This window comes from Spodoptera frugiperda, chromosome 2, assembly GCF_023101765.2.
Source record: "Spodoptera frugiperda isolate SF20-4 chromosome 2, AGI-APGP_CSIRO_Sfru_2.0, whole genome shotgun sequence".
In the NCBI taxonomy this organism is placed as follows: domain Eukaryota; kingdom Metazoa; phylum Arthropoda; class Insecta; order Lepidoptera; family Noctuidae; genus Spodoptera; species Spodoptera frugiperda.
The window spans coordinates 3,044,352-3,067,134 of record NC_064213.1 but is presented as its reverse complement, the minus strand read 5'-3'; the positions used below and the strand labels follow the sequence as shown (position 1 = coordinate 3,067,134).

Genomic DNA, 22,783 nt, shown 5'->3' with positions numbered 1-22,783 from the left:
TAAATATCTGTCTCTGTTACACGACACGATAAAGTTTTTTTAGTAAGCACTGTGTCAAAAGCCTATTACTTAAAGTGGCAGTTGAGACGCCTGTCACACGTCAGTGTCAATGTCACTGTCAAGTGTCAAATATTGTTAAACACTACCTATCGAGAGTTAACTTTCAAGTTTCATCATTTCAAAGGAAAATATCTGAGCAATCAATATTTGTTCTTGTTTCGTTCGTTTCATAAGACTGCGGCGGTCCGTGCGTGCTGCGTGTAGTGTGTATAGTACAGTTCAACTTCCTAACCTTAGGTGAACTCACGTTTACGGTCACCTTTCGTAATCGGAAAGTTTATGTGAATCTAATAATACGAAATTCTGCCTACTTAACATTAGACTGTTAGACGATAACATATTCGTTTTATTGTCTAGATTATCTAGAACTATAAAGCGCGAGTGAATAATCTATAAAGGAAATAGTTGATTATAAAAGTGCTACAAATATTTGGTATTTAGTTGAAGACTGCAGATGTCTGGAGCGACCATGAACGGGCATCAACTACCTGACGGTAATAAATTATCCATTTACGTAATAATAAATTACAATAGACATAAATAATAGAATATGCAACTCATTCTTTTTAATGTGTCTTACTGCTGTACTTGAGAGTAATTTAATGATTACTTAACCCAGTCCTTAGCAATTGTTTTCAGAACAAAATCGTTACCTTTGGAATAGTTTAAGTAATCATTAAATGTCTCTGAGTATGGCAGTTATTGCTGTATTATTATAAGCTTTTTTTTATTTATAATCTATGCTTAAGATCTTGTAGGCAAAGACATTAAGACTTTTTTTTAAATCTTTATGCTGTGATATACATAAATTATTCAAATTAGATAATAATTCTTTACAATGCAATTTTACAACTAATGTTTATTTACACATGTATTTAAGTTATTGCTATTTAATTTATTCCAAGTTCAAGCTCATTAATGTTAATTTTAGGAGGTGAATGACTAGAGTTAATGTTTTAACATTTAAAAAAAATATATGGTATGTAGTTTGTAGTTGAGTTTTGGTCATGCTTTATGAAGTTTAGATTATTGAAGTTTAGGTTAACTGCATTTAAAACATTAGTTAGTTATTGCTATATTTTTCCAGTTACCTACTCTGCAAATAAGCCAAATAAAATTGTATGTAACTAATTTCGACTAAACAATAACAAGATCTGATTGCAGTAACACAATTACTTTCAAAAGTACAGTTACTTGACTAACTGACACTGTAATTAGAACAGTCTACAGCGTGTTTAAATCTACATTTTAAACTAAGTAATGAGGGCACAATCACATGTACTTATGGAGTGTAACAAGCATTAGTTAGTAACAAATTGTGGTGTCTTGCTCAAAGACTAACTACTAAAACTATTTATTTGCTAATACTAAGCCTTTTAAACAGTTGTGGTAACTACAGTAAGTTGAATTGTTAGAAAACACAGAACTAGAGGACTTTATACTATACTAGCGCCATCTAGGGTGTGCGAAAATTTTTAGAGTAACTAATTAGGTCAACAATATGTGATATTGTGACTGACTTGAGTTGAATAAACTAATAATTAGTTTTACAATAATTGTAAATAATATAAGTCATTTAAGGCATAAAAATAAAGAATGGATAGAAAATTATATAACTATGTGGTAAACAGGGGTTTACCCTTTTGCATTCAAAACTATTAGTTACCTGAGATTTACTTCATGATTAGAATTAAACTTTTACTGATATCATCTGCCTGAATATTTTATAAGCTATCTTTTTATAAAAATCTCACTATCAAAAAAGATTGAGTTTTAAACTTTTAAACTGTGAATTAAATAAAAAGGTAGGTACCCATATTAAAACATACTTTCTCTGTGAATCATGTAACTAACATGCAACAGTCATGTGGGTACAAAGTCCAAAGTATGGTTTGCCAAGATTTTATCATATTTATCACTTCCTATTTCCAATATAGGTATTACTCATACTCATACTATAGCTTTTATCACACAACCTGGACAAGAACTAGAAGTGCAAATTAGTATTTTCAAACATGTACCAAATTCATTAGGTTTATTTTTGTAGCAAAATTAATTATCTATACTTCTATACTATACTAATATTTATAAAGCTGAAGTGTTTGTTTGTTTGCACGCACTAATCTCTGGAACTACTGGTCCGATTTGAATAATTATTTTTGTGTTGGGTAGTGCATTTATCGAGGAAGGCTATAAGCTATAAAACAACACGCTATGACCAATAGGAGACAAGCAGAGCGGGTGAAACCACGCGGAAGTAGCTAGTGTACAATATATGCACATTTTATTTTATTTTTAGCCATGGCTGTCCTACTGCAGGGCAAAGGCTAAAAAATTTAATTTACATTCTTTTCACTATCTTTAATTAAAACTAGAATATACCGGTTACTTGGCCTTTATAAATTAAAGATTAATACGTGATGCAAAAACTTTGGACCACTTTTTACGATAATTGCGCGGACGTAGGAGCATAAAATTTGGTACACTTATAGTTTATGTGTAGGAGAAGTGCATAGCGCTAATATTTTTCAAAAATAATGCTTATAAAGTACATTAAATCAATAAATAAAACATTACACACACATGCATAGTATCTGATCGTATTTGACAAAACGTCAAAATCGATAGACATTGCGATGATATTCTCACGTCTCATATGAAAAGAGTTTTATAAAAGAGTTTGAATTAAATAAAAATTATCCTTCAACGTACGTTAAGTGGTATTGTAAATTAAATCATATATGGTCGAATTTCGGCCACTAGGCGACCACTAGTAAATTAAAGATAGACAATTATGCCATAATTATTGTGTTTTTTATCAAGTAGGTAGGTATGTCAAGAAAAATCTGGATTGTTTTTGCAGACAGATCTAGTTTGTGTGTGTAATTATCATTCGTGTGTATCGCGTGGTTTAAACGTGCGATAGTTATTTACCTACCTACTTACCTATATGAGTTGATGACCTTTTTAGTTACCCACTTGTTAAGTAGTATGTAATTATAACTAATTAGGTATAAGATAGGTATCTATATCTATCTACTGTCTTGAAAAAAAAAACAAACCTAACGTTTTTTTGTTTAATTAATAAATAACCTTCCTAAAATATTTTTTGTTGTTTATGTGACGGGTTGTCATTTGGCGACTATCTCGTTTGGCGATGATGCGGCCTATGATGGAGCACACCTGCACATAAGCAATTATTTAAGATACTTAGTTATTATAGATATTTTCAAGGTCAGAGTAAATATGTACTTTCTAAGTGTGTGTGCTCCATCTTCGGGTCGTAAGCTAGTCGTAAGCGGGTTGGTGGCGAAACGCAGACTTATCAACGTTAAAAAAAATACATCATTATAAAAATCTTAGAATTCTGTTCATTTAATTAAAGGCAAAGGGTTCAAATATTTTCAATAACCACACGCATTGTGAAACCCATAAAAACACGCAAACACCTTATCAGAAATACAAAATAAAAAATCTCTTAAAAACGCAATTTTATATACATTTTTATAGTGGTGTTAGGTGTATGTTTTATGTATTTGGCATTGATTAATGTTAAATGGTATGCTTACGCAATTACTTAGTAGTGACGTAGGTTTGTTTTGTTCTGTCTGGTTCACTAACTAGCCCGATGAACTTAGTAGGTAGTTACCGAGAGTTCAAAAATCAATATAGCTAAATGTCGAGGCTCTAAATACATAATTTATTTAAAGGTTAGTCTTTAATGTGTTACCTTATAGTTGCTCTATGTAAGTTGGTTGCTATACATATAATATATGTAATTAGTTGTTAGGACAGGAATAGATAGTATAATTCCCTAAGAAAATGATGATTTTCCGGCCAGGTGAGGTGATCGTGTCTTGTGGGCTTTCTGCCGAATTGCAGTTAGTTCGATGGAGTTTTCTATCCATGGTTATTCGCATGTAAAAAAACTGATAGACTATTAACTATTAATTTCTTCATTTGTTGACGTTTCAAAAGAACCTAAGTATATGGTTTACATAATTTTAATAAATGATTTGGCTTTGACTTTACGGACAACCTTTGGATGGAAAAGTTTAGAAAATATTTAGATTCATAAATATTTTAATAGTTAGGTGTTCATACCTATCTTAGATAGCCCCAAAAGTTGCAAAACATGTACTTGAGCAAATGTCCAAAGTCCAAAATATGGTATCAGATGACGGCATTGGGGCCAGTCACATTTAGATGGAATATGCCAACATGCAAGTCATGGTTATAAAAGCAAGAAAATCGACTTTGCCCGCCAAATACCAATGGCGCCATTTTTGCACAACCAAAGTTCAATATCATATTTGAGTAGATTACGCAATGTTATTAAAGTATTATCTTTTGTGTAACAACTACGTAATCCTGTATAATCTGCCTATCTTTTTAGGACAGGTAATTTACCCGATTGTTTTAAAAAGACAGTTTGATAGGTAATAAAACAAGATGTAAATGACCAAATGTCCCTATGCAAATATTGCTAACTACTTTTAATCACAATAATATTACTTTTTGGACCTATCTAGGTATAATTCTAGACGTAGGAAATAAGGAGTTTCCTTATAATTTAAAGTTTTTTAAATATTTACGTACGTAGGTTACCTCAATCACTGTACCCACTTGACAATAAAATCATACGATCAAATAATCTTGCATGAATCATTCTGTATAATGTTTACATTAAGTATTATTTTGGAAGCGAGTAAATACATAAAATGCTATCTATTTTCTTTACTGCCTACTCAAGATCGAAGTCCAAACGGTTATCTGTAAACTCGCGATAAATACATAAAATACATACACCTATGTACTTACTTCTGGAAATGACTGATAGGCCTTTCATAAATGCAGTGTCGCCCAAGACTTAACATACATTGTGCTTGCTTTTTTATGGTATGGCCGGTAAACGAGCAGACGGATTTCCTGATGGTAACTAAGCAATCGCCGCCGCCTATGGACACCCGAAACACGGAACAGAGGCGTCACAATGCCGGCGTTAGGGGTTTAGGAATTTAAGGGTTGATTGGGGAATCGGGAATTGAGAAGATCCGGTAACCTCATTCACACAACGCAAGCGTTGTTTCAAGTCCGTTTTCTGTGAGGCTGTGTTATCGCTCTGGTCGAGCCGGCCAATTCGTGCCCAGGTATTTAAAAGCTCTTTTCTTTAACTATAAAATGAGTATAGTGTAACTACTTCGTCTGATAGAGTAACTAATTAGTTACTTCAACAGACAAATAAAGAATTGCTAAAAACAGTTAAAAAAATAAGTTACTCGTTAACATAATCATTATTTTCTGACCCTCGTGGTTAGTTGTCACGCTTTTTACACATGAATTACGAAATTATTATTTTTTATGACACACAAATTAAAATATTCACGAGCGTTACATAAGGCACGTGAATATTTTAATGGAAAGTACATGGTTTCTATAAGTAATGACATTACCTTCTTACAACATACATTAAATTTGCTTCGTGTAGTATCTAGTTAGGTACTTTATTATTGATTATTGTTTGTTTCGGAAGTTCAATGACCTAAGTATGAGTCTATCATTTAAATCACGCTTTCCGAAGACTGTTGTCTCAGTCCAAAGCGTGTCTAGCTTAATGCCACATTAGCGCTTGTCTACCGAGAGAGTATAAAACTCAATGTATGGGGATGACACTGACATGTGTCAAATTTAACGTCAATCCCACATGATTTAGTTTTCTACTCTTTCGGTAGACAAGCGCTAAATGGCATTTGGCTACTCACAATCTTTCTTTTCTCCAATATGACGATAAGCATGCATGGACAAGATGGGATACGGCATATGAAGCCATTTATTCCTCTTTTTAAATATTATGTAGTTATAACTAAGCCGGTAAACGTGCAGACGGTTTGCGTGATTGTAAGCAATTGCCGTCGCCCATGGACACCCCAAACACCAGAAAAGTTACACGTGTGTTGCCGGCCTTTTGGGGGATAGGAATTGAAAGGTTTTTGGGAAATCGGGGTTTGGGAAAGAAGATTGGGGATGGGTGTAATTGGGCCTCCGGTAACCTCAGTCTTACAACGAAACACAACGCGTTATTTCACGTCAGTTTTCTGTGAAGCCGTGGTACTACTCCGGTCGTATCGGCCCATTAGTGCCAAAGCATGACTCTCCCACAATTAAAACGGATGTTAACGTATAGTGCTAGAAATTATAATTAAGACCTACTTAGTAACTCAGGAGATAGGAGACGACCTATACACGCTTTATCATTAAACACGAGACTTATAATCTTGCGTTAAAACATGTGTCTTTAAAACTGAATACCGTATTGCAGATAAAGAGATAATTTAGCTTATAGTTAATTATTATAGCGATAAGCGCCGTATCTTGCTTGCAGACTTAATGCTATATGATCGTTTCGTATTTGATAACAGTGTGCATTTCTGTTATAGAAATTGAATTCTCCACAGCTGCTTATTTATTAATTAACTATACGTATTTAATAAGTACCTAGATCTTCTGAACATCTTGCCAAATATTGTGTATGTTTGTAAACGCAGCCACAGCAGAAAATGTTTGTGAGGCTACGTTTTTAAAAAACAGATTGTTGAAACCTCATATAATAATATGTATTTTCCTATCTAATCGCCAAACGCGACCCGATAAATCGTCATCTGATTACTGTTCTATTATTGATTCCTTTCAAGGGCAACCGAAGCAATTTTTACACACTTCCTGAATGTTTTTTAATGATATATTTTCTCCTTGTTTTCAGTGTTACCACCAGGCTACAAGGTAGAAGAAATTGAGATACCAGTTCCTTGGGGTCACGTCGCGGGACGGTGGTGGGGGCCGCGGGACAAGCAGCCAGTCATTGCCATCCATGGCTGGCAGGACAATGCAGGCACGTGGGACAATCTGATCCCCCTCCTACCAGTCACAACCTCCGTCCTCTGCATAGACTTGCCAGGACATGGTCTATCCACACACTATCCCAAAGGCATGCTCTATTACATCTTCTGGGACGGCATTGTCCTTCTACGGCGGATAGTTAAACATTTCGATTGGAGCAAAATCACCCTAATGGGACATTCGCTCGGTGGCGCCCTCAGTTTCATGTACGCAGCCTCATTCCCTGATGATGTAGAGAAAATTATTTGCGTCGACATCGCCAGCCCAGCGGTCAGAGAGCCAAGTACTATGGTCAAGGGTACTGGACAGGGCATTGACAAAGTTTTAGAATATGAGAATTTACCTATGGAGAAAGTACCTTGTTACGAGTACGAGGAGATGATAGATATCGTCTGTGAGGCGTACAAAGGCTCGATTTCAAGGGAGAACTGCAAAGTTCTGATGAAGCGGGGCATGATGCCTACTCCAGCACATTTGAAGAAGAAAGGTTATTTCTTTAGAAGGGATCCTAAGTTAAAAGTGTCTGGGTTGGCGATGATGTCGATAGAAACGGCTTTAGAGTACGCTTCCAAGGTCAAGTGCAAAGTCCTAAATATTCGTGCGTTGCCTGGTCAAAGGTGGGAGAAGTTAGATTATTATTTGAGTGTAGTAGAGAAGATGAAGTCTACGGCCGATGTACGGTACGTAGAAGTGGAAGGGACGCATCACATTCACTTAGAAGATCCAGACAAAATAGCACATATTGTTGAAGATTTTCTAGAAGATTATTAGTTTAGTCTAGGTTTATTGCTAATGTGATATTTTTGTGATGCGTAAATGCACTGTAGTTAGGTCCAGTTATGAAACTAGTAGTTTTTATGTCTCAAAGCTTAAGCACATTAAGGAATCCAGTGATTTTAATACAATCCATAGTTAGTATAATTTTGTAAGTTAATTTCATTCTGATTTTTTGATTTGAAATACCAAAGGTAGTGAATTTGAAGCTAAACTGTTTTTACCGTATCCTCCAAAGTACAAATGAAGATGGGAATTCAACTTAATTGTGATTAGTTTATGGGTTACTTTGCTTTGTACTTTGGGTTATTTAATTTATTCCTAATTTATTTAACTTATGTTTAGTGTTTTATGAAACAATTGAATGTGTGTTGTGAGAAATTTAAGTACTTTTAAGATAAATAATTGCTTACATATATGAGAGCTAAGAATACTTATTATTATAATTGTCATAGATTGGCATTTGTTATGGGCGCTGTGAATCATAAAAAGCATAAGCAGATGTTCTATAAAATGTACGTAACTTGTCTGTTAGACAAATTTGTGTCTTATCCAAGTCTAAATACAGTAGCATTTCCAGTGTTTCGCAAAGAAATAGTAGTCACAATACTCACAGTGTTGATAATCACAATTAGTTATACAAAATTGTTCCTTATTCACCAAGATTCAGAGTCTGAAATACTACAAACAAAGAAAATAATCGAATAATTAACATAGAAAGCTTGTTTTAATATCGGTTTTCTTTGAAATTGTATTATAAGGGCTCATACACACGAGCGGGTCGGCGGCTGCAGTTACCTCTGAAGTTAGCTACATCCCGCTTGTGTAAGAGCTTTACGTTTTAATGCAATGTTAATTAGAAACAAAATATTAATTTTATTAGCATTTTAAATGTGAGGTTAAAAGGTTGTAAGACTTTGGGAGGAGTGTTTAAGGTAAAAAAAATAGTTGTAGGTAAAAGATGAATGATATTTTTGTATGGAATCGAAATGTCCGCAAGAGTATATAGAATTGTAAGATGTTAGCCTGGTATAGTAAATAACATATTTATATTAGAAGCTTTTTAAAATAATGTTGACGAAAAATGAACTTTGCTTCCTAAGAGCTAAAATCCATTTTTCAAATTTGCGTGTGCGAGCTAAATGTGTAGGCAATTATTTGCTTTACGCTGTTAGAAATAGAGATTAAAATGATTTTATTCATAGTTGGGATTTGAGTAAAGTGTTGATATGACTATTATTGTTGAATACCGTCGATTTACTTATAGTGTTTATAAATACATTTTAAAATTAAAAATTCGAGTAACTTTGACATTTAGCGCATCACGCACGCTGCTCATGAATAAGAGCCCCGTTGTGACTTGAAACTAGTAGAGTGTTTCTTAATTAGTTCACATAAGCCATTAAATCGAAATTAAAATATTTCAAAGGAAAAATCGACTACTTTTAATCAGTTTTATTATGTACCAACAACTCCATCAGTTCTGTAAATTATCGTTTATGTTAAATCGTCGGTACATTCTACGTATAAGCAAAGTAGGTATTATAAATTCTATTGTCTAGCTGATCAGGCGATCACAATACAGAAACATGATAGAAACACGTAAAAGAAATTGTTTTAATTAAGACTTAACTTATTTATATACAAGTTATTCATTAGAGTTTGACTCGTGACGCGTTTCACGTAATTTCTTTATCGGCTTATTTTTACTGCATGGTTTTCTGACAACTCATACGATGCTGTTACCTGATTCAGAATTCGAATACCGACGACAAAAGTACCAATATGACTTTTTCCGAGTTATATGTATGTAGGTACTTTCTAAGATTATTTAGACACCACTGACTAACAACGGTAAAGGAAATGTAAGTTTCTTTATAATCTGATTATAAGTTTGGAATCGCCAGTCTGCATTGAGTAAGCGTAGTGAGTAATGCTTAAATGAAACGAAAAGAGGCTTTTGGTCAGCAGTGGCCACTTATAGGCTCTTGGAATATTAGTGCACATTCTACTTTTTATAGCGCAATCTATTTTCAATTGTGATGTAAATTAGACTAAGAACCATATTGCAAAAACAATCTACATTCTTACGGCCACACTCAAAGACATGAAATGATTACTTAAACTATTCCTTAGTAACGATTTTGTTCTGAAAACAATTGCCAAGGACTGGGTTAAGTAACCATTAAATGACTCTGAGTATGGCGGTTTAACTTTGAATTGTATAATTCCTTTTTTTATTAATGAGCTTTGCCACTTAGATACCACATAGCCCTGTACTAAAAATAATAAAAAATAGTTATGATCACTATAAGTAGAAGTAGTCTTTAAGTAAATTGGTAATTGAAAATTGTGGATCTCCATTCTAATGCTGTTTAGAATCAGTTTTTCTACACCATGGCTATTTATAACCAATAAAAACAATAACGAAGTGGTTTTTTAAACTAATTAAGTATGTGAGTATGTATAAAAGGTCTTTGTTTCCTCTAAGTTAATAGGGTAATTCCATTGTGACGTCACATAATAAATTATAGCTTGTAGGTTATTGTAATACAGTAGAACGTGATACATTAGAAGAAATTCCATTTGTGTACATTTTATATAGATATATGTTGAAACAAAAGGGGCTGCAGTTTTTCTCTTCAGATGGTACTAATGTAGGTCTGTTGGTCGGTTGGTTTAATCATTTTAACAGTGAACAATAAATGCCCAATGATTTATGATGCTATAGTACCTAGTGCCATTACAAACGTGCGTTTGGCTGTCATAAGTATTTTTTTCGATTTTGTTAAACGTAAAAAAGCAAACTCCTACTAAGGGTAACGTACTGATAAAAATGTCTCACTCACACTTATGCAAGTTAGTATTGGCCCAACTACTAAAGGCTCTTTTGATCAAATAGATCTTATGTTACATTAGCTCTATTTGGCGACCAAAAAATACAGCCGTCAATAGATTAATTCCAAATGTCTATTACTCTATACACAAAAGAAAAGTGCAAAGTTGTCTTCCTATATTGTTTTTATGGTAAATTGAGGTAAACGACCGACAAAGCCGATCACGTGCCTGTTTCATAAAATGGCGCCATTTATTAAAATGCTGTCAATGTCAAACTGACATACGTCATAAAAATTAACTGTCTAATTTTGGATTGAATCAATAATGTTTAAATAATGAGCATTTGTCTATGCATAATAACTATTTACGTAATGAAATGTTACGTAAAAGTACCTATGACGTCAGTTTTAAACATATGTTAACTTGTACGATTTATAAAAAAAGTACCTTGCCTATGTATGCATGGAATTTTGTGGTAAACTCTTTCATTAACTTTCTATTGTATGTAAATTATTTTTAGTTTTTTTTCCATTAATTTACATAGGCACAGACAGTTACTAGTAAAATATTAATTCGTCTGTCTGTCTCGGTCGCATACCTCAAAACTGATATACAATGTGATAGGGGCGAGACTTCTAACCCGTTAAGGCTGAGTTCTACACCTAATTTTATCGACAAAAGTCGGGGGTCGAAGTGGTCGAATCCCCTCCCCCTAAAAGTTATGGCTATTTTAATATTTTTTTTACTTTTTTTGATATCAAAGGTTGTATGCGTCGTAGAAACAAAAAAAAAAACGACAAGCGGTAGCTAATAACCTTGGCTAACTAATTCATTACCTTTTTCATATGTTTGATAATGTTTTGGTGAGAAAAAAAATCATTTGTGAATTATTTTTACCGAAAAAATCACAATTTTTCAATATTTTCAATTAGGGGTTCAACTCCCCATATTATTTTTTTTGTCGATAAAATTAGATGTAGTACTCAGCCTTAACGGGTTAGAAGTCCCACCCCTATCACATTGTAGTTATAATTTTTAAATGAAATGTCAGGAATATATTTTTGTATGACTTTAATTGATGTAAACGCTATAGTTTGACCAGAAACCGCTTTACCTACTACTGAGGTACTGTACCATAGGGCTTTAAGTCTTCTTAACATAGCATTTTTGTACATTAAAGTAAATTATTTAACTAACCAAATATTCGGATCGGTTTGTCGGAGTAACCACCGACGCCCGCCCCATCCGCGCATAAACGTGTTTAACAATGGTATCTGTCAAACTATAGCTAATAGCAAATTCAACAATTGTTAAAATAATTGAAATAAAATATCAACTTCGATTCGCACCATATCATTATAATTTATAAAACTATTTATTTATTGACAACAAATAACGTAGTAAGTATTAAAATTCACAATGTTATAAATAAAATAAAAAAATGTTAAATCTTATTATTGTTCTTCATTTCTTATCACAAATCCTCAAACATGTCCCCGACAGGCAAGTGTTGAGTTCTTCCACAGTTTCAATCTGTAAGATAAATTATAATTTTGTCATATACTACCGCACTCGTAAAGATTTTGGTCCAAAAACTATTGCTAAGGACTGTGTTAAGTACACATTAAATGATCGAGTACGGCAGTTAATGTCAATTTCGAAAGGGAGTATTATGAGATGGGTTGGGATGAACCTTTTCAGAGAAAAGAAGACTTGATCGGGGAAAAAACGAGTATTATTTATTAACAAGTATTATGACCACTGATACTAAGCTATGTAGCTGTGCAAAGAAGAGTAGGCAAGGTTTCGATAGTAGGGAACCCATCCAAAGCACACATCCAGAGCACGCATCTGTAGCACGCATTTTCCATATAAAAGTCATAGCTTAGCTGAATCCATTTCCACCAGTACTAAGCTATGTGTACCAATGCATATGATAGGTGGATTACAAACGCATTCACAGCAACGTAGCATAGCACGTCTTTGGTGGAAAAGCACCTTAACGGTAAGCAATCGGCGCCACCCATGGACACCCGCAATACTAATGGAGTTACACGTGGGTTGCCGGTCTTTAAGGGATTGGGAATGTGTAGTGTCTTAGTCGGTTTTAACAACACCTGTGCGAAGACTAGGGGTGGGCTTAATGTATTCTTTACTTACATCAATAGTATTATCATTATGCTCTTCACAGATCACCGTAAGTCTTCGACCAATGGCTTTCTGTTGAACCAGTTTGTCGTTAATTTGTCTCCAAATACTGCTCGCTGACTTTAGCACGGTCATATTGCCAAATATGTAAAAACCTGAAAGAGGAAAACATGTGTTTGGGGAAATTCAACCTTATGTCTCTACAAATATGGCTGAGAAAATATTTTACATATAGAAGTTCATTAATATTTTGAAAAAAGTGGTCATATTTTCTTAATAATTTATGATGTGGTCTCTAGTCTATGAGCATCGTGTATAATATCAATTGCTGCGCACCCAGCTCATGTTTATGACTCCCAGTGTCGCTTGAAACTAGTCGAACGTTTTTTACAAACCACGGGAATAGGCATGCGTGATCTGAAATTAGTTACATTGCAACATTAAATACCATAACTTACCTTCCTTAGCTCGAGACAAAGCGACACAGATCCTATTGGGGGCGGTCAAGAAGCCAATCTTGTTGTCTCTGTTACTCCTTACTAGTGACAATATCACTATCCTGTTCTCTTCACCTTGGTAGTTGTCTACTGCTGTTATTCTTACGTGGCGAAGAGATTCGTCTTGTTTGGCTAGCTGCGAACAGGAAAACATTTCAATTATTTTTTTGCTTATTTAAAAATGCAGAGGAAAATATCAAACAACTCATGGAGTTTCTTGGTCGTTCTTCTACAAAGGAATTTACACTTTGGAACGAGCAATGATCTTCGACAGACGGACATTTTTAATCTTATTATATTTGCTGTGACGTTCTAAAGTGCCTGCCTGGTCTATTTGAAATAAATAATTTTGACTTTGACTAAGCGACTGACCGACAGACACTTCTTCAAAGATTAAACTACTTACAAAAACTCTTTACCGGTCTAATTGAAATAGATGTATTGACTTTCGATTCCACTCTCAGAAACATCAATACCTTATATAATAATTTGGAAGAAAGAATATAAGATTATTTGGCACAAGCCACAAAACACACAACATAATAATAAAAAAATTATTCAGATTTACACAGATTACTTACTTCTCTAAGTAGATTGACCTGCCCATTATAAGTAGCGAGTATCGTGATCTCGTCTTGCGTGTAATCCATTTTGATAAAATACTGCACTAGTGCTATACACCATTTAGCTTCAAACGTATTCCTGTGACTCCAACTGTCTTCCATACCCTGGAATTTGTTTAAATGTACTTGATATTAAATGTATAAGTAATATCTAATACTATACATAACACAACATTTTCCGGGGGGAGGGGTTTCAAGTATTACGTAACGCAATTTGGGGGGAAGAGGGTCTCGTAAAACGTTACGACACGTTACAAAGGAGGGGTGAGTTAATGTTTTTGCAAATATCTTCATAATTGGGTTACGTCATAATGAAACGGTCCCCTTTGCCGTAGTAAAAAGGAGGAGAAAGGATATAAGTAGAATTCGTACTTAATTATAAAAATAAATAAATAGTTTTTAATAACTATGATTAACATACCTTTGAATAGGACAAAAAAAGAACTTCCCAAAAAAAACTATTTATCTCTGCAACGCGTATTGCACTACGCAAAACACTCAAACAGCGTATTCCTAGAATACAATACTAACCTCAGAATCCTCAAACACGTCATGAGTGAAGAAATACAAATTATCCTTCATGCCTCTCACATCTGGATACGAGTCCACACTATTATGCGTATCCAATTTATCGTATATTGCAGGAACAATCAACTCTACGAAGTTCCGACTCATTCTGCGTTGCGTAGTGAGAGTACGCGCGTGTATACCGTTGCGTATCATACGTTCGAATAGAGATATCTCTAAGTTGTAGTCTTTCGCTAGTTTGTAGTGAGCTGCTGTTGGTCTGAGCTGCTTGTGGTCACCTGAAGATTGAAATGTGATATTTCATTAGGATAAATATGGGATCAGATTATAATTTAATTGAATATTGAACAATAATAATAAAGCCCGAGTGAATAGGTTGCTTATGGGCAGACGTGCTTCATCGTAGGCCGCATCATCACTTACCATTAGGGGTGTACATTGTATAGCGGCATTACGTGCCGTTATTTTTACCTTTGCCTACCCCTTGAGGTATAAAAGGCGTGACGTTGCATTGCAATAATGGTAATTTTGAATAATTAGTAAATGAAAAGTAACACATTTTATGTATCTTACCTATGAGTATGAGATGTTGACACTGATGAGTGAGTGACGCCACGATATGAGCTTCTAGTACTTCTGCCGCCTCCTCGACGATCAAAGGAGCATTACTGGATTTTAGTTTTTATTTTTTCGAAAAATGATCTCAGTAGCACAGAGTCTGAAATTGTGCCCGGTATAAATGGTAATAGGCTCACCCCCTATCACATGGGACTTGCCGTCGCCAATGGACACAAATAGTGAATAAGTGGGTGTAAGTGTTGTATTCGCGAAGTTTGGGAGGTATTTGGGCCTCAACATAATATGTCAATTAATTATTATGTTATCCTACTCCCAATGTTTTGACGAGGAATAAAAGGTGTAACGTTGCATTGCAATAAAGGTAATTTAAGTAATTAGTAAATGAAAAGTGACATATTTTATTAATCTTACCTATGAGTATGAGATGTTGGCACTGATGAGTGAGTGACGCCACGATATGAGCTTCTAGTACCTCTGCCGCTTCCTCATACAAAAATAGATACATTACTCACTACTCTTGCTCTTCTCATAAGAACCGACAAAGGAAATGCACATTTAACAGAGTATGGGCAGCAGCGCTCTAACATAAACCTAATTGCTAACTAACCTAACTTTAAAACTGTGATATCCAATTCGCCTATCAAGCGTGGTGATTGAGATAAAGCCCTATTATGTATCCTCTACATATATAGTCTGGCAATAGACTGTCATGTTTATCTCTAAGATTTTAATAGCAAAAATAATGGTAAGCCAAATAAGAGGCTAATAAAACCTTCCTCGATAAATGGACTATCGGACACCAAAAGAATTATTCAATTCGGACCAGTAGTTCCTGAGGTAAGCGCGTTCAAACAAACAAACAAACAAACAGACAAACAAAAAAAGTTAATTTTATGTTTCATTAATATTTTTGACGAGGAACTCGATAGTTTCAAGCCATGCTTGAGGCTCATATTCATGAGCAGCATTACGCTATTTGCGTAACATAATCATTAGAGACAAATACAGATAAAACAAATCTGAATATTTTACTTAATTAGCGAAGTTTGACCTATAAAACTCTTTGGTGGAGAGGAGTTTTTTATGGTATAAAAAAAGCCATTGTAAACGAATATCGATTTAATTAAGACGACACAATATCATCTGATGGTAACAACAAAGCAATTGCCGTCGCCTATTAGACACATATAAGAAACACCAGTTCATTTTCGATAGCAATTCGTTCTTCAACGCCCCAACAGCTGTGTAGTACAGTTGCCACCTCTGTTAAGCTGTACAAGTCTTCAACTTCCTTCAAGTGTCTTCTTGGCGGGTTCTGTTTTCTGCAAAACAAAAAAGTACTTTAATACTAGGATCTTAAAACATTATATCAACAAGCAGTGCATTGACATACTAGTTAAATTATTAGTTAAAATCGATTGGATTACAAACGAAATAGTTCTTTTTTTTATTGTTAAATAAAAAAAAAAAGTTCTTTAGAGGAACTCGACTAGTTTCAAGCCATGCTAGAGGCTCATATTCATGAGCAACATATGTCAATACAATTGTCAAGAATCTTTAAAGAGAAGGAAAGAAACATTGAAGTTACTGGTATTCACATTACCTATAGGCGAGTGCAGTTTCCTCATAAGATCGTGTCTCCTAGCGGCCGTGGTGGTGGTGACTCCGACCACTCTGACCGTCCTCATAACTTCACCATCAATTAACGTCGATACTTCATTCAGTTCCTGGCTAGCCGTGTTGTGTTGTTCCTTTGGTTAACATACAAAAATATATTAGTAGCTTTGCTTTTCTCGTGAATGTCATAAAACCGACTAAGGCAATACACATTTAATAGAGTATGGGTAGCAGTACTCTAAAATAAAAATGAATAAAAATGAAATAAAATGCTACTCAATTTTAAGTAAAAATGTACTTAAATATAAAAATGCTATAAAATGTCATTTTATTAAGAATTGATAGGGACAGAATTAGTTTTGAGAGCGTCTTAAAATTGAGAATCGTTTGAGTATTCGGACATTAGAATACTGCAATATAAATGAGTCACTAAAAACACTATTGCAATTAAACTAGCGACCGCTTGGTTTTACACACTCTGCACGGCTCCTTTTGTCCATAGCGTGAGGCGTTTCGCGCATAGCCTAAAAATTGTTCTTTATCGAAATACAATAGACTAAAAAGGAAAAATATAAATAATAATTATTTTAGTACAAAGAAAACGGACCAGTAGTTCCGAAGATCAGCGCGTTTAAACAAACAAACAAACAAAAAAAGTATAAGATTAAAATAACTTACCAACAAAACGTTCATTTTCGATAGCAATTCGTTCTTCAACGCCCCAACAGCCGTGTAGTACAGTTGCCACCTCTGTTCTTGGTTCAAGCTGTACAAGTCTACAACTTGATTCAATTTGAACTCTTCTTTATTGCTGTTTTGTAGTGTTCTGTATTTCTGGAAAACAAAAAAGTACTTTAATACTAGAAGCATACAGCATAATATCAACAAGCAAATTAATTAAAAATCGTAAATTAATGGAGACAAGCTCTACTAGTTTCGAGTCACAGAGGGACTTTTCGTCAAGAGCAGCGTGTGCAGCCTACTGACTCGTAACTAGTAGAGCTTTTCTCGTTTTTCATTTTTAAGTATATTTCAATAAGGATTATTTTCAAAAGTCTTTGTAAAGACCTAATTCAAGTAATTAAGTTACCTTAAAACACTCCAATCTTTTGCTAATTCTTCTAATCTCAGTTTTAAATTTCTCCGTCATCTGGTTAGCCTCTAAATGGTTATCAGTAACATCATTCACATATCTTATACTGTTCATCATAGAATCTATTTCTGTTAAAGCCCAATTTTCAGAGAAACACGAATTAACTTCTTCCCTTAGAGCCAAATCATCCAACTTCTCCCAATCTTCTACGTCAACCTCTTTATCAAGTTCTACAATTTTAGCAGTTTGTGAATCTTCTTCAAAAGACCCAAATAACCAATGAAGAACACTATCTTCTACAGTACTTCTTAACTCATAATTCTTCTCTCCAATCTTTAAATACGGCTTCAAATTCTTGTATGAAACAACCTCTTTCTCACACTTCTCAATCTCACTCTGAAGATCAGTCATCTCTTTAAAAATCTTCTCTAACTCATTTCGTTTAGAAGCGTACAGGTATGAGTATTTACATTTGATTTTGGACCTTAAGTTATGTAGAGTGTAGTACTCAAGAAGGGGGCTTTTGCTTTGGCTGCCTAGACGGACAATACTGTTAGTAATACCTAAAATTCCTTCTAGAAATTGATCAAGGGCGTGATTCGTGTAGCAAATAATGAGCATTGGGGTTCCTTCTAGGGATAGATTTCTGAGTATTGTGGCTGCGATTTTGATCCCTATGTACGTTTTTCCTGTACCGGGTGGGCCTTGGATTACAGCGAATTCTCGTGTTAGGGCGAACTTGTAGGCTTCAAGTTGGGAGTCGTCGAGTTTGAACACTGGATCTGGCCATTGGCTTGTGTCTAGTACTGGGTATGGTAAGTCTTCTGTGTCGTAAGGAACTGTGTATATTGTTTCTGGTGATAAATAGGCTGGTGGGCGAGTTTCCGGCTGAAAAGTATAATACAAAATTTAGTTTTATTTTATGAAAGTACCTACTCCTTAAATAGTTAATCTATTTAAACACGCCTTTGAACATGTTTTATTAGGTTTTAAAAGCTTTAGAAGAAGATTACAAAACATAGAAACTAATTATGGACTATATTGTGTAAAAATATTGCAAAATGCACTTTATTTCCTTCATAACAAAGTTCAAATTCAATTATCATTTACCTGAACATCAACAATATATCGTTTCATTGGCAGATCATCTAGTCGAGACTCCTGCAATACTTTTAATACTCTGTGGTACGGTTCGAAGAACACTTCACTCTCCACCATGAGAAAAGCTTCGGCGAAAATGCTTTTTGATGTAGGATTTTGAAATGACACTGCTACCTGGAATTTTAATTTAATAATATTGAAGTTTTTGGCCATTAATATAATGAAAAGACAGAACGGGAAAAAATAATTATTAATGCCCCACACTAGGGTTTTCTACTGCGTCGTGGGAGCATTTGCAAACATACAATTTCACATACACATGACACCTAGACTCGAAACAACAATTTGTGGATCACTCAAAAAGTTTCTGCGTGCGGGAATCGAACCCGCTACTTGTTGCAAGGAGCCAGTTGCCCAGACTCCGCAACTACCGTGCAGTTAAACAAAGAAACTTAATGTTTAATTAAAGGACCGACGAGCATGCCCAAAAAGACTTATGACTGTAGATGAAGCGACAGAGGCATGTAAGAGTCGTAGCAATTGGCGTTCCATTGTCTCTGCCTACCACCATGGGTGACAGACGTGAAGTTATGTATGTATGACTAACTAAATAAAGAAAGAAACGTGTGTGGGAGAGCCATGCTTCAGTATCACTGGAGTGATACCACGACCTCGCCGAAAACCGACGTGAAACAACGCTTGCGTTGTTTCAGGACGATAACGCACTTATAACGCCTCTGGTGTTTCAAGTGTCTATGGGTGGCGGCGATTGCTTACCATCAGGTGATTCGCCGACTCGTTTACCGGCTTAGTCCATAAAAAAAAACTAAATAAAGAAACTCACATATCCATCTTTGAGCAAGGCCATATTAGAATCCAGTACAGTAGCGCACAAAATTGTCTCGAAATTATCACTGGTGAAGAGTAGAAGGGATCCGAACATGAGTTGCTTGTTGTACGCATATCTCTTGCTGTCCACCGTGCCGTTGGTGGACCGTTCCTTCCACGCTATGTCCACTAGATGACCAACCCGGTTGTTGCTTACGTAGTTACGGATAATACGTACTTTTGGGAATACCCTGTAAGTTTATAAAGGTAGGTATTAGTTGCTTCACAAATGTAATGTTAATGGGACCTAAGGAATATCTGCTCACTAAATGGCGCCAGTGTGAATCTCTCGTTATTCGTCTCATATAATAATCTATCATAAATATGGTATGAGGTAATATACACTTGACATTGGCTATACATAATAAAGATAACATAGGTCTATTTACAAAAGAATTTGGTATGACTAAGATATGATGTGAACTGTTTCGTTTATAAAGTGTTTTCCTATGTTTTCAGTTTCTTGAACCTTGGGTTGTCGGGCAAGCAGGTGCAGTTTTCCTGTTACTGCTTAGTAAAATGACACACTGGCCGGCTAGGTGAAGTTACTTAAGCTGTTGGTATTCCAGAATGGTTAATTTAACATGTTTTTTTTTTATGTCCCATTGGCCTTTCTAGCCATAATCAGATGGTTTGTGAAGAGTAAATATTACTCACTCAATATGTATTTTGTCATACTTTTTCTATGTATTATAATATCTAAATAATGAAAGTAAACATACCTAATATTCTCATGCCGTCTTTTACTAGGATTGTCCAAATATTTACCTGTAACATAAATAAAATGTTACACAAAATCATCACGTAATACCACAGAACTCTTACATAAAGTTTACTGACATATTCCTTCCCGTAATGGTCCGAAACAATCTTCTCGTAACAACTTGAGCTGTATATCTAAGTAGTCTTCTACGGTAGGGTATGCTCCATTTATGATATTTGGTTTTATAGGTATTGTGTTATCGGAGAGTAAGTCATCTTTTGTGGGAAAGATGTTTAAGTTCTTGAAGTAATTCTTGTCTGTGTTAGTTGTTTCTGGTTGTGGGATTATTTCGTCTTCTTCTTCCTCAAAGTCCTGTAAAAGAGAATAACAATCTGTTTAACACATTGAACGCTGTGGTGGTCACCGGTGACTGACATTAGCGGAGGATTTGCCTTCAACAGTTTTCTATTGGCAGTCAAAGACTTAACCTTTTGTTTGTCAGTATAGAAGACACAGTAGAAAACACAATGTGTCTCGTATAGATAATATGTTCTGAGGACCCCACATTAATAAGCATGATCAGTAAGTTACATAGTTTGTATTCGATTTGATATCAACAGTATGGGTATGAGGTTGCTACAGTTATTCACTTTTTATTGTTATTGTTACTTAGTCATTCAGGTATCCCTTTTTTTTCAAGGGGAAAATTTATCCCATGACTTCTCTACTAAAACTACCCCATTCCTACTCCTGCTTTTCAAGCCGGAACCACGGTTAACCCGCTAGGTGGTTTGCAGCTCCAGTATTCAGGTAACCTGCACTCTTTACCAAATTATGATTGAAAACAATAACATGTTTCTAATTTAATACATATGTTACTTACTTCATCTTTTAACAATTTCATTGCTTTAGTTTTCAACTGTTCAATCCTGGCAAACAACTCATTGCTGAATCTTTCAGTGTGCTCTTCACGGACACCAAAAACGCTGACTTCAGTTATTTCCAATAAGTCCAATATATCTTTTATAAATTCCAGGTTCTCTCTTTCAAAGTTTATAATACCCTCACATAGATCTAATACAGTAAAATAAAATGCTTCAGGATCATCCCAGAGAAGGGAGTTCAACCTCTTTTCAACGATTCGAACACTCGGTAATTCATCTAAATAGTTTTTAATATTCACCAAAAATTTTGAACTCTGAAACCTTGTTCTAAGCAATTTCACTATTTTTGAAGATTCATTAGGCTCCAAAGTCTTGTATACATTTGCTAGTACTCTCACAATTAAAACTATAAAGTCACCTTTGAGTTCTTCTTCGTCTAAAAGATTCCAAAATCCTGGTCTATGGGACACTTCCAAATTTAAAATTGGAGGTTGTAATGTTGAAATGTCGAGAAGTCGTTTGTAACCTATTGGTTTTTTCTCCGTAAATTGAGGTTTAGGTTCTGGCTTTGGTTCAGGTTGCTCTTCATCATCAAAAGCTGAGGTAGTTGAGGTATTAGGCCTTGCTTCTTCTATCAACGTGCCATCGAACCAATCTATTCGAAGGGAACTTTTGTTTCCGTCACCCATGCTGACTTAAAATTGATAGAATTAAGTTTACAACGTGTATTTAACCTATATTTAGGTCTTTGTCACGCTTTGTTACATATATAAACACTTAAATTAGAAGTAGAACGAACGAAAATAAAATATTGTTTTGACGTAAGCTAAACTGCGAAACAGCTGTGCCGTGCAATGTCAGTGTCACGTGGAAAATGTCAAAAACGTTTCATTTTACCAAATGAAAATGACTGTTTAAGTTTGTATAAAATTAAGATAAGTAAAAAAATGTTTGAAATATCATAATAATATTGTTTTCAAATTCTTAATAGAGTAAGAATTACATCAGAAAATCTAATCGGATTTTAAGTAACTTGGTTTTAAAAACAAAGTATTAGACTATTCTACCTGTCCACCGGAGCGGAGCGGAGAAACGGAGGTAGATGAACTAATAGGATTGCACAAAATATCCGTCCTTCTTTTATTTTAGTAGACGGGTTTTTTGCAATCCTATTGGTTAATAAATATTTCTCCGTTTCTCCGCTCTGCTCTGCTACCTAGCTCACGCTCTGTTCCCGTAGACAGATAGTCTTACTTGTATTTACGAAACGAAGTCTCATCTTAAGACAGATATCAACGGATGTAGACACCAAATTATTTAATAATCCATCAAATTAACCTTCTCACTACAAGCAATTTTAATTCAAGCCGCTCATCTTGTACTTGGCTTGTTTTATACTTATAATCCTATACTCTAAGACTTATTGTTAATGGGCTCTTATTCGTCGGTCGTTAGAAGGCCGCTTGTTAAGCATAAGGGCTTTTACTCACCTTTTATAGCCTAATAAACCGTTAAATGTGACTAAACTGTATTTTCGTCTACTCTTTTCCCTC

At 34.8% G+C, this 22,783-nt stretch overlaps 2 protein-coding genes across 2 annotated transcripts; one reads left to right on the top strand and one right to left on the bottom strand.

Annotated features, from left to right (window-relative positions):
* Positions 1-130: 130 nt before the first annotated feature.
* Positions 131-12,023, top strand: LOC118269077 (probable serine hydrolase). The gene is made up of 2 exons (XM_035583998.2): positions 131-554; positions 6,821-12,023. The coding sequence occupies exons 1-2, from the start codon at positions 515-517 to the stop codon at positions 7,726-7,728; spliced, it is 948 nt and encodes a 315-aa protein (XP_035439891.1). The 5' UTR covers positions 131-514; the 3' UTR covers positions 7,729-12,023.
* On the bottom strand, positions 11,907-22,095 carry LOC118269344 (NFX1-type zinc finger-containing protein 1-like). Its single transcript, XM_050702821.1, has 14 exons — positions 21,230-22,095; positions 20,484-20,718; positions 20,366-20,411; positions 19,600-19,834; positions 18,765-18,929; positions 17,652-18,542; positions 17,240-17,395; positions 16,548-16,695; positions 14,939-15,022; positions 14,369-14,643; positions 13,796-13,942; positions 13,176-13,350; positions 12,730-12,872; positions 11,907-12,102 (listed from the first exon to the last, which is right to left on the bottom strand). The coding sequence occupies exons 1-14, from the start codon at positions 21,917-21,919 to the stop codon at positions 12,034-12,036; spliced, it is 3,459 nt and encodes a 1,152-aa protein (XP_050558778.1). The 5' UTR covers positions 21,920-22,095; the 3' UTR covers positions 11,907-12,033.
* Between the last annotated feature and the right edge of the window lie 688 nt (positions 22,096-22,783).